Consider the following 15,701-nt stretch of genomic DNA (forward strand, 5'->3'; position numbering starts at 1 on the left):
ATGTTTCTCTTCATTATGTAAATTACCCTTATAATTTATTTAATTTATATTTTATGTCTACATAAGTTGGGTATTAGCTGCACTATTTAATATAACTATTATGGACCATCTTGTCAGGGGTTCAGCTTCATTAATGTATTGCTTAATGTGGCAGGCAAATGAAAATACTAAAGTATTACTCGTTAGAGATTATCAATATTCATGTCTTATAATGGGTAAGACATACGCATAATTTCAGTGGCCTCGGGTTAAGTTATGAAGGTCTCGGTATTTCAGTGTGTGCATAGTAGCACTGTTGCCAGATCTCACTTGAAAAGCAAGCCCAAATGTTTTTAAAAATAACCACACAAACAACCATAAGTGTTCACATTATTTATTTATTTATTTGAATGAACAACATTCAGAGAACAATAGATAAAAAAATAAAAAAATCACAATGTATTTAATATAATGTTTCAAAAACAGAAATTCAAGGCTTTGAAAAAAAAAAGAATTATTCCTGATATTCGACAACTGCTGCTTGGCCATGCTGTATTATGCTATTTAGGCCAGGTAGCAGCAAGCCTAAAGATGGGACTATATTCTGGAAATAAGTTTAATAAATAAATTATTTAGAAGAAGTGACTTTACGTAAAATACAAGTCGAAGTGTATTATACTGTGCGGACATGGCAACATTGCATAGTAGCTCTAATCCGACGATACAAATAATACCGTTGCAAGCAATCTAAAGGTGGTCTGTGAGCAGTGAATGACGCTGCTTTCATCCAATCACAGTCACTGTTGTAAAGTCTAAGTGGCGAGCGCATTGAATTATCCCAAGAAAAGACCAATACCCGTTCTCGATACGTTGAGAGGGCGTGTCTAAAGTGCGGAATTGTCCAATCACCTTTCGATAGTGCGCCTGCAGTGCTCGGAATCCCCGCCCTCGGCTTCCATTTCTGTTCTGGAACACACGAGCCCTCGCGAAGAATACACATTTGCTTTTCTGAATTTGTCTTCTAATGTAAATAGAGTAGTAAGTGCGACATATTGACCAAGTGAAACCTATTTATATTTGGATTAAATAGTGTAGTTGTTTTATTCGCGGAAGTACACGTTTGAGCTCCAGAGGAAGCGAGGCGGGCTTTTTATTCCCCATTTTAACTTTGGTGAGCGGCGTTTTCCGCCGTTTTTTTTATTTCCTCCCCTGCCCCTCTCTCTTGCTCCCCCCTGCGAGAGTCGCGGCCTGTAGTTCAGCCACGAGGCGCGTCGGACCACCGGGAATCAGGCGATGGCGGAGTTTGGTAACGGACTGGCAGATGAGTCTCTGCTGGACTCAGACCCGGGTCACTCAGAACTTGAAGACCCAGGCGCCGGCGATGAAGAACCTGGATTAGACGAGGGAGAGGCCGCTATTGAAGATCCGGTGAGTGAAGGACTTATCACACCCGCTTTAACGACTCATTTCGTATATTGGTATAGGGTTTCACCCCAACTTCCTCTTCAACCTCACATTTTTAAAATGACATAAAACTGAGTTACAAACCAAATAATCATGTGTACGCGAAACCGGTTTTGCCAGGACGGTTTGTCCGCCATTGTGGCTCACGCAGTGCAGTAGAATTAGTGAGTGACATGCGTGCTGCTGGCCGCCATGTTGGCGCAACATCCGTCTGGGTTCCTCTGCGCCAGATCTGCAGACCTAGCGGAGGGAAAAAATCTTCATCGCAAAAAATGCGCGACGGGAGATGTAAGAGACAGGGGCGAGGGTAGGACAGGCCGCCATTAGCCGCAGCAGTGTGTGGATCCATCCGCAAAGAAGCAGACGGCTCACGGTAAACACGCCTCTTTTCTGATCAGTAATATTTGTGGCGTGAAAAAGTAAGTCGCGTTGGTAATTGCGCGTGATTGTTTTTGGCCTCTGCAATGGAATAAATCTTCATGCGACGTGTGTGACATGTTAAAAAGGCGTGAAAGGCTTTTATTTTCTGATTTTTCATCGAATTGGTTACATTAAGGAAAGCTGCATAGTTGTCGTTGGGCAAAACGCTGTATGTCATGCACATCTGCATCGCCGTGATCGTTGTATTCGATGTACTTTAGAGATTAAATGCCGCTCGTGATGTATTGCATAATTTGTTGGCGATTTTTGCGAGTGTGTGTGTGATGGAGATGGGGCAATAGGGCTGGGCTGGTGCATTTCTCTCCATGCACATTAACGTTATTGGAACTAGAGTAGGTCATGTATTTGCATGCTGAATGCATGGCTACCTTATTTCATCATGCAATTATGCTCTATTTATGGCTCGTATTTAATCATTAGTTACTTCATAATATGCTGTTGGTTGTGTATTCTATTTAAATCGTATCATGCGAAATCTTAACTGCGTAAAAGGGGCCATCACATCCATGCTGTGTTACTTTAGGAGCGATCCAAAGCGACTGCCCTGCAATGCAGCACTGCTGAAACTTGTGTGCGTGCGTGTGAATGAATACACACCAAAAGTGTGTTCGCTCGCGCACAACAATGCCTGCACGGATGGCATCATGCTTAGGGCGTATTGCTGACTGGACAGTACATGGTTTGAAAGAGCCCAGTGCATAATCACGTGTGTGAAAGTGCATGTGCATGCTGTCTCCATGAAAACCGGTGAGAATAATGACTGATTCTGACAAAATGGGTTTAGCAGCAACACATGATACTGATGCATTTGGATCCAATGTCGATCAGGCACATTCAAAATAATTGACTCGTTTCAATATCAGGATCTAGCTATGCAACCATTTTTAATATTCTAAATGTCTAAGGTCTAAATGTGCATGTTAATTTGGTTTCTCAGGAGTTGGAGGCAATTAAAGCCCGGGTGAGAGAGATGGAGGAGGAGGCAGAGAAACTGAAGGAGCTACAGAACGAGGTGGAGAAACAGATGAATCTCAGTCCTCCACCTGGTAAGTGAGACTGAATGAATGAATGAGGGAGGGAGAATGGGCAAGTCTTGGGAAGGAAGATTGAATTAAAGGAGAGCATTGCAGAACAGACAGTGATGATGCATAGGATTGCATTAGGAGAAGAATAACTAAAACTGGACCGTTTGAGGTCAATAGAGATATGACTGGAAACAGAATGAAAAATAGACTTCAGAGATGAAGCTATGCATCATTCATCAACATATGCAACTTCATGATTTATCAGAGTTGTGTGGAAATAATGTTTTCTCTTTGCAGCTGGCCCTGTCATCATGTCCATTGAAGAGAAGATGGAAGCCGATGGGAGATCTATTTATGTTGGAAATGTATGGGCAATTATTCTCACACCTACGAGCTGGAGTCATTCATTTCATGCTTGACGTTAGAAATGGTAGTGATAAGATTTTGTCTCTTGCAGGTGGATTATGGTGCGACGGCAGAGGAGTTGGAGGCGCACTTCCACGGATGTGGGTCCGTAAACAGAGTCACCATCTTGTGTGACAAGTTTACAGGACACCCTAAAGGGTAATTCATGCATTCTCCTCTGTTTTCTTTTTTTCCATCTTAACCTGCACTTTCCTACCTGTCGTATTTGTCCTTTTCTTGGGCGTCTCATTTTCTTGTTCTCTGTTGTGCAGCGTCTGCTCTAGATAGGCACTGTAGGTTTAGAGAAGGCATTGATGCATCACCTTAACCCAGATATAGTGAACAGTAGCCACTGAAATGAAAAACATATCTAGAATTTGAGGCATAATGGCTGTGATACTAGTAAAGAAGTATTGTTAAATAAAATGAGTGTTTAATTGAACACAAATTATTAATTGCAAACTAAACTAAAAGCATTTTTCTCTTCAGAATTTAGAGCTTATTTATAAAGAAATATGTATTTGTATATAAACAACTGTTTATCTTTGTGCATGGCCACTCAGTATCTGTAGGAACATTGCCATAATTAGTATGGTCTTTTTTTTTTGGTATGTGGAGTTTGAGACTGTTCTTTAGCTATTCTGATTCACAGTATTTTCAAGCTGTTCACAGTTTTTAAGCTGTTCCCATTAATAATTTGCCAGCCCATTGCATGGGGTAACATTTGATGCAATGCTTTAATCACATCTACTTTCTGTCATCTTTAAATCTTTAACAATATGCTTACTTAGTTTCTAATGCATGTATGTATTTGTGCAGAACAATTAATAATTAGTAGCAGTTTCAGTATATGCTTTCCTGTTCTTTTTAATTGACCTTGACTGCCCTCATGATCATTTGCCCTTTTCACATTTCAGTTTTGCATATATAGAGTTTGCAGACAAGGAGTCTGTTAGGACGGCCATGGCACTGGATGAGTCCTTATTCAGAGGAAGGCAGATTAAGGTGAGATGAGGCATAACATAAATTGTCTTGACATATTCAAAAGTCAATTAGTTTTGAAGCAGATATAAAGCACTGACAAACACTTCAGTAGTAGAAATGCATCGATCGACCGGCCACGGACCGGAATCGGCAGGTTTTCCGCTTGATCGGCCCAGACCAGTGACCCGGTCAGTCTCACGTCTTTCCGATTCCGAGCCGGTCTCTTTTGTTGCCAGCGGCACAGGCAGTAACATCAGCTGCGCGTTCTCGCTCTCTTCTCCTTGATGACGAAGTGACACACTCACTCGTCTCATTCGCTCTGGTTAAATAGTACTTTTATTGTGCATAGTTTACTAATACCCGTGGGTTTCGCCCTCACACCAAAAACACACACCACTTATCATATAAGGGGAGAGCACAAGCCGCCTCTGTCTCAAGCAGCTTGTGAGTCGCAAGTACCAAAATGAGTGGCTTACTGTGCTTAAATGGTGAAATACACACAAAAATTGTCAAAATGCGGTCTTGGCGAGTATTCCGTGTAAACAGTCAGTTTTGGAACCTAATTAGTTGAGAAAGTTAGCGCAAGTTAGCCCAACGGTGTGTTGGATCCATGCATAAACTCTTAAAGAGACAGCAGCCTAATATTCCTGCTGCTGTCTGTCATGTAGTGCTGGGAAAAAAATCGATTTGATTTAAAAATCCAGTTGGTAGGTCAATTTTTTAACGGTCCTCCACGACGATGGCGAGCGAGTGAGTGAGTGAATGTGTGTGTGTGTGTGTGTGTGTGTGTGTGTGTGTGTGTGTGTGTGTGTGTGTGTGTGTGTGTGTGTGTGTGTGTGTGCGCGTGCAGGCTATGTGAGTGAGCTTGTGTATATGTGCGAGTGAATGAGTGTGTGTGAGACGGCTCGCGATGACTGGTCGGAAAACAACGTGTAGTCTGACATGTTTCTTGTCCATGACATGACAAGATTTTTAGGAGTCAAAATCGTGTAATCTGACACAGTGACTATTGTAACAGACAAAAAAAATCGTGTAGTCTGAACCAGGCATAAGAGTTACCTCAGGATTTTTTGTTGTTTTATTAGCTCAATCCAAATACAGTATAAATAATTTGGATGTTTAACAATCTTTGTTGCGCACTGCACAGTGACTTTTCAGTTAGAGAAAGGGGGGGGGGATCGAATCGAATCGTAAATCGAGTTTTTTAGGGGGGAAAATCGCCCAGCTCTACTGTCATGTTAGTAAAATAACAAAAGACAAAGAAAATCACTCTCTGCTCTTGACTGAATAACATTTATAACTAATTGTAAACATTAATCTGTATTTAATTTTTACAATGAAGACGATCCAGTTATTTTGCATTTGATTACTTAAATTTCTGAAGTATTTCTTACCTGAATATAGGCCTTTCGCGATAATTAAATAACCACCTGATCGCGATTATTTGATCTAACCGCGATTAAGACAACCGCGATTATTTTGCTCTTTTATAGGCCTACGGCACAAGGGGGGAGTCATGGACCAAAAGAAATAGTTTTCCAGCAAAGTTTTCCAGCAATATATTCAAAGTCATCTGAAGCCATTCCATAGCTTAATGTGAGGGACATAAGTATATTTACATCGTTAAATTTAAGGTCACGGAAACTCATCTTCCCTCCTCTGCGGCTGTCGATCATTCTCCATTCAGTGCGTTGTCCAGTTACGACAGGATGCACGGTAAAACTCTCTCCAATATGATATATGAGACTGTTTCTAAACGACTCGTGCCTGTTAGATCACACACATTACAAGGACTGAATTGGCATCAAATACACAATAACTGGAATTTAAAACTGTGAAGAAACAAATGATCAATAAACTGTTGGATAGATATACACTAGGATTTGTGCGCATTTATTCGCTTTGTGCCGTGAACTTTTAAATGTGCACTTGTGCAGTGATGTGCACTGTGACTCCATGTTGCTTTAAGCACATCATTCTGCACCCGCAATGCGCATACGTGCTTTGTGCGCTCTGTTTTGAAGCGTTTCATATTATCATGGTTTTGCGCACTAAAAGATTATTAAAAGCCTATCTTGTTCTGTCGTATCTATCATGTCTTGTTGCCCCATTAAAAAGCTGCACAGTACATTTAGAATAAGCATCACTTAATTGCATATTATTTGTGTGTATGTATGTGTGTGTGTGTGTATATATATATATTATACACACACATATATATACACAATAATACATAATTCTTTACATTCATATATAAATATAAAATTGTTAAATGTATGAATAAATGATTGAATTGTAATTTGTTTTTAACAACACGTTTAGATTTTTTAAAATTACTGTGCAGATGTTTTCAAGAATTACTTTTTGCTGCTGATTTATACACTCACTAAGTTTAATAAAAAAATTGTCACAGCTATTGAATACATTATAATATTTAAAGGTGTTAATTGTAATCTTACACTGCAAAATGATAACTTACAAAGGATTAAATTCATCACAATTATTTAATGAATGAAGCTCACAAAAAATGCATGACACAGCCCTAAAACAGACAATTAATCGGCATAATCGTCAAAGCCCTAAAACTGGCAATTAATCGGCATAACCGCAATTATTTTTTAGACAATTAATCGGCAGCCAAATTTCATAATTGTGACTGGCCTACCTGAATGTACTGTATACCTGAAAAGCTTAAAGCCGTGTTTTTCTTCTCTCTTTATTCTATTGCATTTATTTGTGCTGTTGTTTGAAATTTGTTTGTTTGCAATTTTCTTGGCTAATTCTGAAGTAAAAAGACAATAAAAAATCTTATAAAAGTAAAATAACAATCATGTATCTCTATTCAGTAGTATAAGTTTTCAGTTTTTTATTTTTATTTTTACATCACCAGGGGTTTTCAAACCTGTACTGGAGGACCCCCAGCACTGCACATTTTGCATGTCTCCCTCATCTAACACATTCAACTCCAATCCAATTAAGCTCATTTGTTGAGACTGCAAGACCTGAAATGGCATACAAAATGTGCAGTGCTGGGGGTGCTCCAGGACAGGTTTCAAAACCCCTGCCCTATACCATATTTATATTTCTTGGTGTCTTGAAATTTGAAACTTAGGGCGCTTTCACACTACTAGCACTTTTGGTGCGCACCCGGGTTCGAATGACGTCAGAGTTCGGTTCGTTTGGATGTGAACGCTGTCTTCCGAACTCGGGTGCGCACCCATGAACCGTACTCGAGTCCGCTTAAAAAGGGTGGTCTGGGGTACGGTTCATTGTGAACTCCAGTACGGTTCGCTGCTGATAAGAATGCAATCGTACCAAATCGCGGAAGTGAACCGCTATTGATGACTTACAATGTAATAACGTTAGCTCTTTCGTGTGTGCGTGTGTGACTTACCTTGATGAAAAGCGGGATTGAAGCACTGCAAGCAGAGAGATGATTTCTGCATGCCTCTGCAAAAAATTTCTTCGGCGGACAGCCCGCTGTCTTTGGAACGATTTTAGTACTTTTGCAGCAGACAGATGCAAGTGTGTTTCTGTATCTTTTCTTTGAAAACAAAACCAAAGGTTCAAAAAAAGAAGAACAAATGTGAAGCGAGCAATTCTATCCATTTTGATGCCTTTTCATTCATAGCGGTTACCAAGCAACACGATTACGCGACAGCTGCACCTTGATGTAGTATACCGCGGTTCGGATATGAATAATATAATGTCAACACATTCCATGGGGGGGAGGGGGGAGCAATCGAACTCGGGTTCGGAACAGGTAATCGAACCAAGTGTGAAAGCACCCTTAAATTTCCCAACTGTTCTTCCAGGTTGGGGCCAAGAGAACAAATCGTCCTGGCATCAGCACCACAGACCGCGGTTTCCCTCGGGCCCGCTTCCGCTCACGGGGAGGAAACTTCTCGTCCCGGGCACGCTACTACAGTGGCTACACACCTCCCAGAGGCAGAGGACGGGCCTTCAGGTGAGCTCCATGCCAACCTGCACGTTTGACATTGACTGACACACAGGCTCCATCCTGACAGAGAGTGCTGATGTGAAAGTGTGCGCGCATTGGGTGGGGGACGATCTAAAATAAGTGTTTCTAAATATCCATGCTGTTATTTACTTTATTTATTTATTTTATTTTTATTAATCCCATCATGTAATATAAACATTTCAGGAACAATTACCAAAAGAGAAAAAATGTATAAAAATTTTTTCCATTTTTATATATATATATATATATATATATATATATATAACATGACATTTCTTAAAATCCATCAACTCTTCTGCTTTTCTGGGTTTTTTTTTTTTTTTTTTTTTTTTTTTTTTTTTTTCTCCTGGTTACCTTTTAAAGCATTCTGTGCTAGTTTGCAATTGTAAAGCATTCTGGGTAACACTTAATTTTAAGGTGACATAGTTGCACGTTACTACATGTACTTACTAAAGTAAAATAGTACATTATTCATAATTACAAGTAACTAACCCTAAACCAAACCCTAACCATAACTCTATAGTAAGTACATTTAGTGAATTAATATTACTCAGTGCTTATTTGAGTAATTACAATGTAACTACGTCACCTTAAATTAAAGTGTAACCGCAGTCTGTCTCCTGTATGTATGCATGCAGCTGTTTAATGCCTCGGTGTGAGGAGAGAAGGAACTGCACCACTCTCTTTTGTAGTCTGCACTCTCTGTACAAACCCCTCTGTGTCGTCATGTTAAAAGGAAAACTGAGGAAGAATTACAGAAACCATTAAAAACACACATCGTTATCATCTCCATTTCCCTCCTGCAGTGTGATTCTGAGCATGAATGATCCTTCACACTCTCCAGAGGTTTCGAAGTCAATAACCTGCTTCCCAATGTGAAGATCATGTATGCCTTGTGCCTCAAAACAGAGTTAGATGCCTAAATAGGGAATTTTCAAAAAGGGCAGACCTGTGGTCCTGTCTCATTAGGCATCTCGCTAGGTTTCGACACTCAACTCAAAGCCTGTTTGGCCCTCTGGACAGATTTGGCACTATATTGCCTGGTATCACAGACAATGCTTAAGCCTAGCTCCGGACTAAAAGGCATGTTTGAACTGTCATAACTGAAATCAACTTGTACTGATCTTAAAATATGTCAGTGCCATTGTTGTTGTTTTTCTCAAGATTCACACCAGTAATGTATTTTTCTAAGGAACATTTAAAAAAGCTACTAAGGGCCAAGTTTCACAGACAAGGCTTAGATTAAGCCAGGATTAGGCCTTAATTCAATTAGGACATTTAATCAGCTTTTATAAACGTGCTTTATACAAAAAAAAAAAAACACAATGTTGTGCATCTTGAGACAAAACAATGGCACTGATATATTTTAAGATATGTCAGTGCAAGTTGCTTTCAGTTAAAACAGCTCAAACATGCATTTTAGTCTTGGACTATCTTAAACCTTGTCTGTGGAACCGGGGGGGTAAATGTCCCAATTAAGGCCTAAAATAAGGCCTAATTCTGGCTTAATCTAAGCCCTGTCTGTGAAACCAGGCCTATATCTGTATCATTACTGTTGGCTTCAATTGTTTTGATAACCTAGTGTGATGAAGGACTTTAAATTGGAAGATTTTTGGGAGCATTTGAATATTTCCTGTCTTTTAAGATCTGGTAGAGTTGAAAGCATTTTATGAATCAGAATCATGTACATCAGTTTGTTGGGAAACTCTTGTACATGCACTGCCACACTTTGACTTTTTTTTGTTAGAGTGGAGCTTGTGTTAGTGAATGGTTGAAGAATTTGTTTTATCCCAAACCCAAATCATTTTGATGTTTATTAGGTGACTATGATTGTATATTTTTATATCTTTATAATTAGCCAATGGGATCCTACAAGTTTGAGTATGTAGCTGATGTCAAGCTCAGCTCTGAATAACTTAAAGGCAAGTGTGTGTTTGACCTCAGGCAAGTTTGCTTTAGAAAAACCTAGTTTGGTACATTTTCACCCCTCGCATGAATAACAATGTGTTCACTTCCAGAATGGAGGGTTCATTCCTGCAGCCTGATATTGACTGTTTTAGAATCCAACCGATAACAGGTTTCTGTGCCACAAAGAGCACAGGCTGTTCCTGGAGGGGGTTTTGTGTGAATGACGAGCGTCTCTGGCTGCCTGAATGGATGCCAATGCATTTATTAATGTATATATGTGCGAGTGTGTGTGTGTGCGCGCTCTGTGGCCCAGTCCATTTGTGGAAAGCTGTGTGTCGTTGACTGTAACTGTGTGCATGTGTTCGAGGGTTCATGTCCCCAGGATCTCTCCCTTACAGAGACCACAGGAGCCGCCCCGTTCAGAGAGAGAGAAAGAGGGAGAGCGTGCTTTCACTGTCCCCAACACTGGACACTAGACCATTTATAAAGCTTGAATATAACTAATGCACACACATTCTGCTGTTGGATAATCTTCCTCAGCTTCCCTTTATAGTAAACCACATTACTGGATTCTTTACACATGGTTGCATTGATCACTATTTAAATCTTGTTATCCGTAGAAGAGGGGTATACATTTCATTTCATATTTTGAATTGTGTATACCTGTAACGTGAGTGCATAAACGTTCAGCTTGTCCTCAACCGGCCCTTTAAAATGCATATTACTAATATACACTCATACCCCAAAAAACTGAATTGGTGTCCGTCTTCTTAAACCAATCACAAAAAAGAACTCACCCTCTTTTTCTCTCTCTTTTCCAGGGGCCGAGGGCGAACAACATCGTGGTACTCCCCTTACTAATACCTCCCTACCCCCCTATGAAATCCCCCTTACTATCACCCCATATCCCTATAGAAAAGAAAAAAGACCCCTCTCAATAAAGGAAGAAAAAAAGAAGAAAAAAAAAAGACAAAAAAGAAAGAAAAAAAAAAGAAAAAAAGAGCATCTCCTGGAAAGACAGACTGACTGGCCGCAGTGTGCGATTGTGTGTGCGCGTGGGTGTGAGGAGGTGTTGCGATCGCCCTGGTAAGGTACAATATGGCCGTCTGGGAGATTTGGTGGCATTTGTTTAAATTTGAGAAGATGATGATGTAATCTCAGGCTGCAGATGTGTCCTTTTGTCTGGCTGTGATTTTTCTCTCACCAAACAGCCCCTCTTATGTTTGCATTCAAAAAAGGCAAACAGAAAAAAAAAATGTTAACTTTTTTTTTTATTATTATTATTGTACCTGAATATGTGAACAATTTAATAGCAAGAATGTTGTTGTTTTCACAAAGTTGTGCTATTTGAGATCATATTCTCTATTTGTCTGTGCTCTCTGGAATCCCTTTTCCCCCCCAGCGCTGTTTTCTTTCCTGTTCATCCCTCACTCGGATTACCTCCTCCACCTGTTATTCCGACAATGGTTTAGAGTTCGGCGTTGTTTTTACGTTTTACTGTTCTTGAACCATCTTCCACATCATACGACTATTGTAAGATGGCATGGCCTGAGCTCTGAGATCTTTTCTTTTGTGTTTTAAGAGTTTTTTTTTTTTTTTTTTTTGTCTCATGCTGCCATATGCCATTCCCGACCATCAGTTTTTTTTCCTTCCTCTGTTCCTGTGCTCCCCCCCCCCCCCAACCCCCCTCTTCCTTGCTCTCTCTTTGTATATTAGACCACTTCTTGTCGTTTCAGGTTTCAGGACCAGTGGAGACTGACTACCCCTCCTCCCGTGGCCGCGGCGCCCCCTACCGTCTCGGCGGCGTCTCTGTCTCTTTCTGCTCCCGCTATGCACACTCACCCCATCCTCTCCGTGTGGGGGGGAGGGGGAGGGGGACAGGGCGACCACCGGCCCACTGCGGGAGGCATTTATTACAATAACAAGCGCTGAGCTTTACCAACATAAATTTACTGAGATGCACCAGGCCCATGTTAACACATACAGACAGACACCGCATACACCGCACACATCCACCACACAAATTTATATATCGTGAAGGCAGAGCCATGATAGAGCAATGGCTGCTTAAATTGCAAGTGAGTGAGAGAGGCAGGACCAGATAGAGTTTGAAGGGGAGGGTTCTTCTAGGGCCTTGTCTGTCTCAGCGCACAGTGCAGTTAGGGCACGATGGAGCACTAACGCGTGGGCTACAGGTATCGGTTACTTGAGGGCTTCGGAGCTTTTATTTTGGGGGGAGGGAGGGGGATTTGTGTGCAGATGGTTTTCTCGTTTCTGTTCGTTTTCCTTTTTCAGATGGGGGAGTGGGTATGGACGAAAAGAGAAAAGATGTTTTCCTTTTTTATTTTATTTTTAACCCATGAGTCTGTAATTAGAAAAAAAATAAAAGACATTGTGTAAAAAGTACTTAAGGTGTTTGGGTCTTTTTTTGAGGTAGGAATCTTAAGACCATTAAGGTTCAATTTGCCTCTGGGGTTTCTCATGGTTTTTGAGAAAATAAGATTTTCTAAAAAATATATTGGTTAGACATCACCATTTTTGAGGGTGACATATGAAAAATGATTAGAAATCATTATCCAGTAGGGGGATTTATTGGTCAAAAGGTGTGGGAAGCCTGTTAGTGGTTTGCCCAGACAGGACGCCCACCATATATTTTTTTTTAATGCTTTTGGTCAAGTCACCTTTATAGCAATACAATGTTTCAAAGCAGCTGTACAATGATAAGCAGAAAAATTATGTTCTATGATGCAAACAGATTAAATTCTGCTGTAAAGCAGCTCTAGAAATACAATAGTAAGCCGTCATTATTCAGTTGAAATCAGTTTAGCGTTGATTTGGTTCAATAACTAAAGTTCATCAGTTATGCAACTAGTTAAATTCATCTATAAAGGTGAATGATGTCATCCAGCTCAGTACAGTTCTCATCCAGTAGTGTCAGTGCAATCAAATTAATGATACTGATAATTATTGTCGGATATTAAGTGTCCCTGACTGAGCAAGCCACAAAGATGATAGTGGCAAGGAACCCAAACTCCATCTGACAGAAATGGAGGGGAAAAAACCCTTAAGGAGACACCAGGCTCAGTTGGGGGACCAAGCCTCTGGCTAGACCAGGGGTGTCCAAACTCAGTCCTGGAGGGCCACTGTCCTGCAGAGTTAGCTCTAGCCTGCCTCAACACCCCTACCTGGAAGTTTCTAGAATGCCTAGTAAGACCTTGATTATCTGGTTCAGGTGTGTTTAATTGGGGTTGGAGCTAAACTCTGCAGGACAGTGGCCTTCCAGGAGCAGGATTGGACATCCCTGGGCTAGACTAAGGCTGTCCAATCCTGCAAAGTTCAGCTCCAACCCCAATTAAACACACCTCACCCTGCCAATCAATGTCTTGTCGGCACAGAAGAAATTTCTGGAAACAAACCAGAAATTTCCAGGCAGGTGTATTGAGGCATGTTCTCTGCAGGACAGAGTTTGGAAACCCCTGGGTTAGACGAATGAACATGGTGTGGTTTAATTCCAGGCTGCATCATAAGTCAGAATGTGCATTGATCATTCAAAATATATCTTCCAGTTCTTTCAGCTTGAAGACTGGGATTGTCACGTTGGCATATGGAGGGAGGAGTTGAAGCCGTAGGGTCTGTGCAGAGGACTCCTCTGGTTCTTGTGGTTTTGGCGAGGCAAGTTTCTCATGCCAGCATAATGTACAACGGATTTTACCTGAATTATGTTACTGGGACTCAAAAAATGTCCAAGCTTTAGTTTTCTGCCATATATATACCCTAAATAATTAACAAAAAATAACACAATGGACATGTTCTGAACGATAGCAAAATTTAATCTCAACACTTTTGAGGTTAATCTAATTTTGTGTCTCTGGAAAATAGTGATCTATGACATTGTGTTATATTGATTTTCAAAGTTTTGTTGTGTTTATTTGTTAATAAAGGGTTTTTGGAGACAATGTTTTTGATGATGATTTGGCACAGAAGGTTATTAATTTTTTTATAAACAGATTTTGTAATTGATGGGGTTATTTAATAAGTCCATGCATGCAATGTACATATCAAACATCTTTACTTTTCATTAAAACCTATAGGCTAATTGAGTGAAATCATTCCATTTGAATATACAGTTGAATTGATACATTCAGCCAAACAGTTAATGGTCCCCATTGAATTCAATAGTATGAAATATATACAGGTGCTGGTCATAAAATTAGAATATCATCAAAAAGTTGATTTATTTCAAGAATTCAACTTAACAGGTGAAACTATTATATTATATAGACTCATTACATGCAAAGTGAGATATTTCAAGCCTTTATTTGTTATAATTTTGATGATTATGGCTTACAGCTTATGAAACCCACAAAATCAAAATCCCAGAAAATTAGAATATTACATGAAATCACACAGTAATTACACAGTAATCCCATGGTCATTGAACCAGGTTTTGGTTATTTTGGCAGTGTGGGCAGGTGCAAATCCTGCTGGAAAATGTAGCATGAAGCGCTCTGAAAATGTCCTGGTAGACGGCTGCATTGACTCTGGATTTAATAAAGCACAGTGGACCAAAGTCCTCTTTTCTGATGAGAGCAAATTTTGCATCTCATTTGGAAACCAAGGTCTCAGAGTCTGGAGGAAGAATGGAGAGGCACACAGTACAAGATGCTTGAAGTCCAGTGTGAAGTTTCCACAGTCTGTGTTGGTTTGGGGAGCCATGCCATCGGCTGGTGTTGGTCCACTGTGCTGTCCACTCAACGCAGCCGTCTACCAGGACATTTCCAGAGCACTTCATGCTTCCTTCAGCAGACAAGCTTTATGGAGATGCTGACTTCATTTTCCAGCAGGATTTGCACCGGCCCACACTGCCAAAAGAACCAAAACCTGGTTCAATGACCATGGTATCACTGTGTAATTACTGTGTGATTTCATGTAATATTCTAATTTTCTGGGATTTTGATTTTGTGGGTTTCATAAGCTGTAAGCCATAATCATCAAAATTATAACAAATAAAGGCTTGAAATATCTCACTTTGCATGTAATGAGTCTATATATAATATATTAGTTTCACCTGTTAAGTTGAATTCCTGAAATAAATCAACTTTTTGATGATATTCTAATTTTATGACCAGCACCTGTATATATATACTATGGAAGTCAATGGGATCCAGAAACTGTTTGGTTACCCACATTTTTTTAAATATCTTTTGTGTTCAACAGAAGAAAGAAACTCATTCAAGGCATCTTACCCTATGTCTATCATAACCTATCCCTTGTGTCCTGAAAAATGTTTGTTTACAATGTTATAAAGTACACCCATTAGACATATTGAGACCCACTGGCCATTACAATAAACATCAAATTTTTTTACAAATCCTGTGCAAGAAACAGTTCTGCGTATCATGATTTCAAGGTCATCGCTCAGCATTATTTAATATTCAATAACATTATTGATTTGAGTCATTTGACTGCACTGACACTATCGGACTGAACTGAGCTGGATGATGACTGTATTC

The 15,701-nt window shown here is 40.0% G+C and overlaps 1 protein-coding gene across 3 annotated transcripts; it reads left to right on the plus strand.

Moving 5' to 3' along the window:
- Positions 1-923: 923 nt before the first annotated feature.
- On the plus strand, positions 924-12,586 carry pabpn1 (poly(A) binding protein, nuclear 1). 3 transcript variants are annotated; one of them, XM_079863580.1, is made up of 7 exons: positions 924-1,407; positions 2,822-2,930; positions 3,207-3,274; positions 3,367-3,473; positions 4,232-4,319; positions 8,114-8,265; positions 11,010-11,156. In XM_079863580.1, the coding sequence occupies exons 1-7, from the start codon at positions 1,273-1,275 to the stop codon at positions 11,047-11,049; spliced, it is 699 nt and encodes a 232-aa protein (XP_079719706.1). In that variant the 5' UTR covers positions 924-1,272; the 3' UTR covers positions 11,050-11,156. The 3 variants fall into 3 exon arrangements, with proteins under 3 accessions (XP_079719706.1, XP_079719705.1, XP_079719707.1); XM_079863579.1 differs by lacking the exon at positions 11,010-11,156 and adding an exon at positions 11,925-12,586 and having other exon boundaries at positions 933-1,407; XM_079863581.1 differs by lacking the exons at positions 924-1,407; positions 11,010-11,156 and adding exons at positions 1,678-1,816; positions 11,925-12,586.
- The last annotated feature ends 3,115 nt before the right edge of the window (positions 12,587-15,701 follow it).

This window comes from Squalius cephalus (assembly GCF_949319135.1).
Source record: "Squalius cephalus genome assembly, chromosome: 25".
Lineage (NCBI taxonomy): Eukaryota > Metazoa > Chordata > Actinopteri > Cypriniformes > Leuciscidae > Squalius > Squalius cephalus.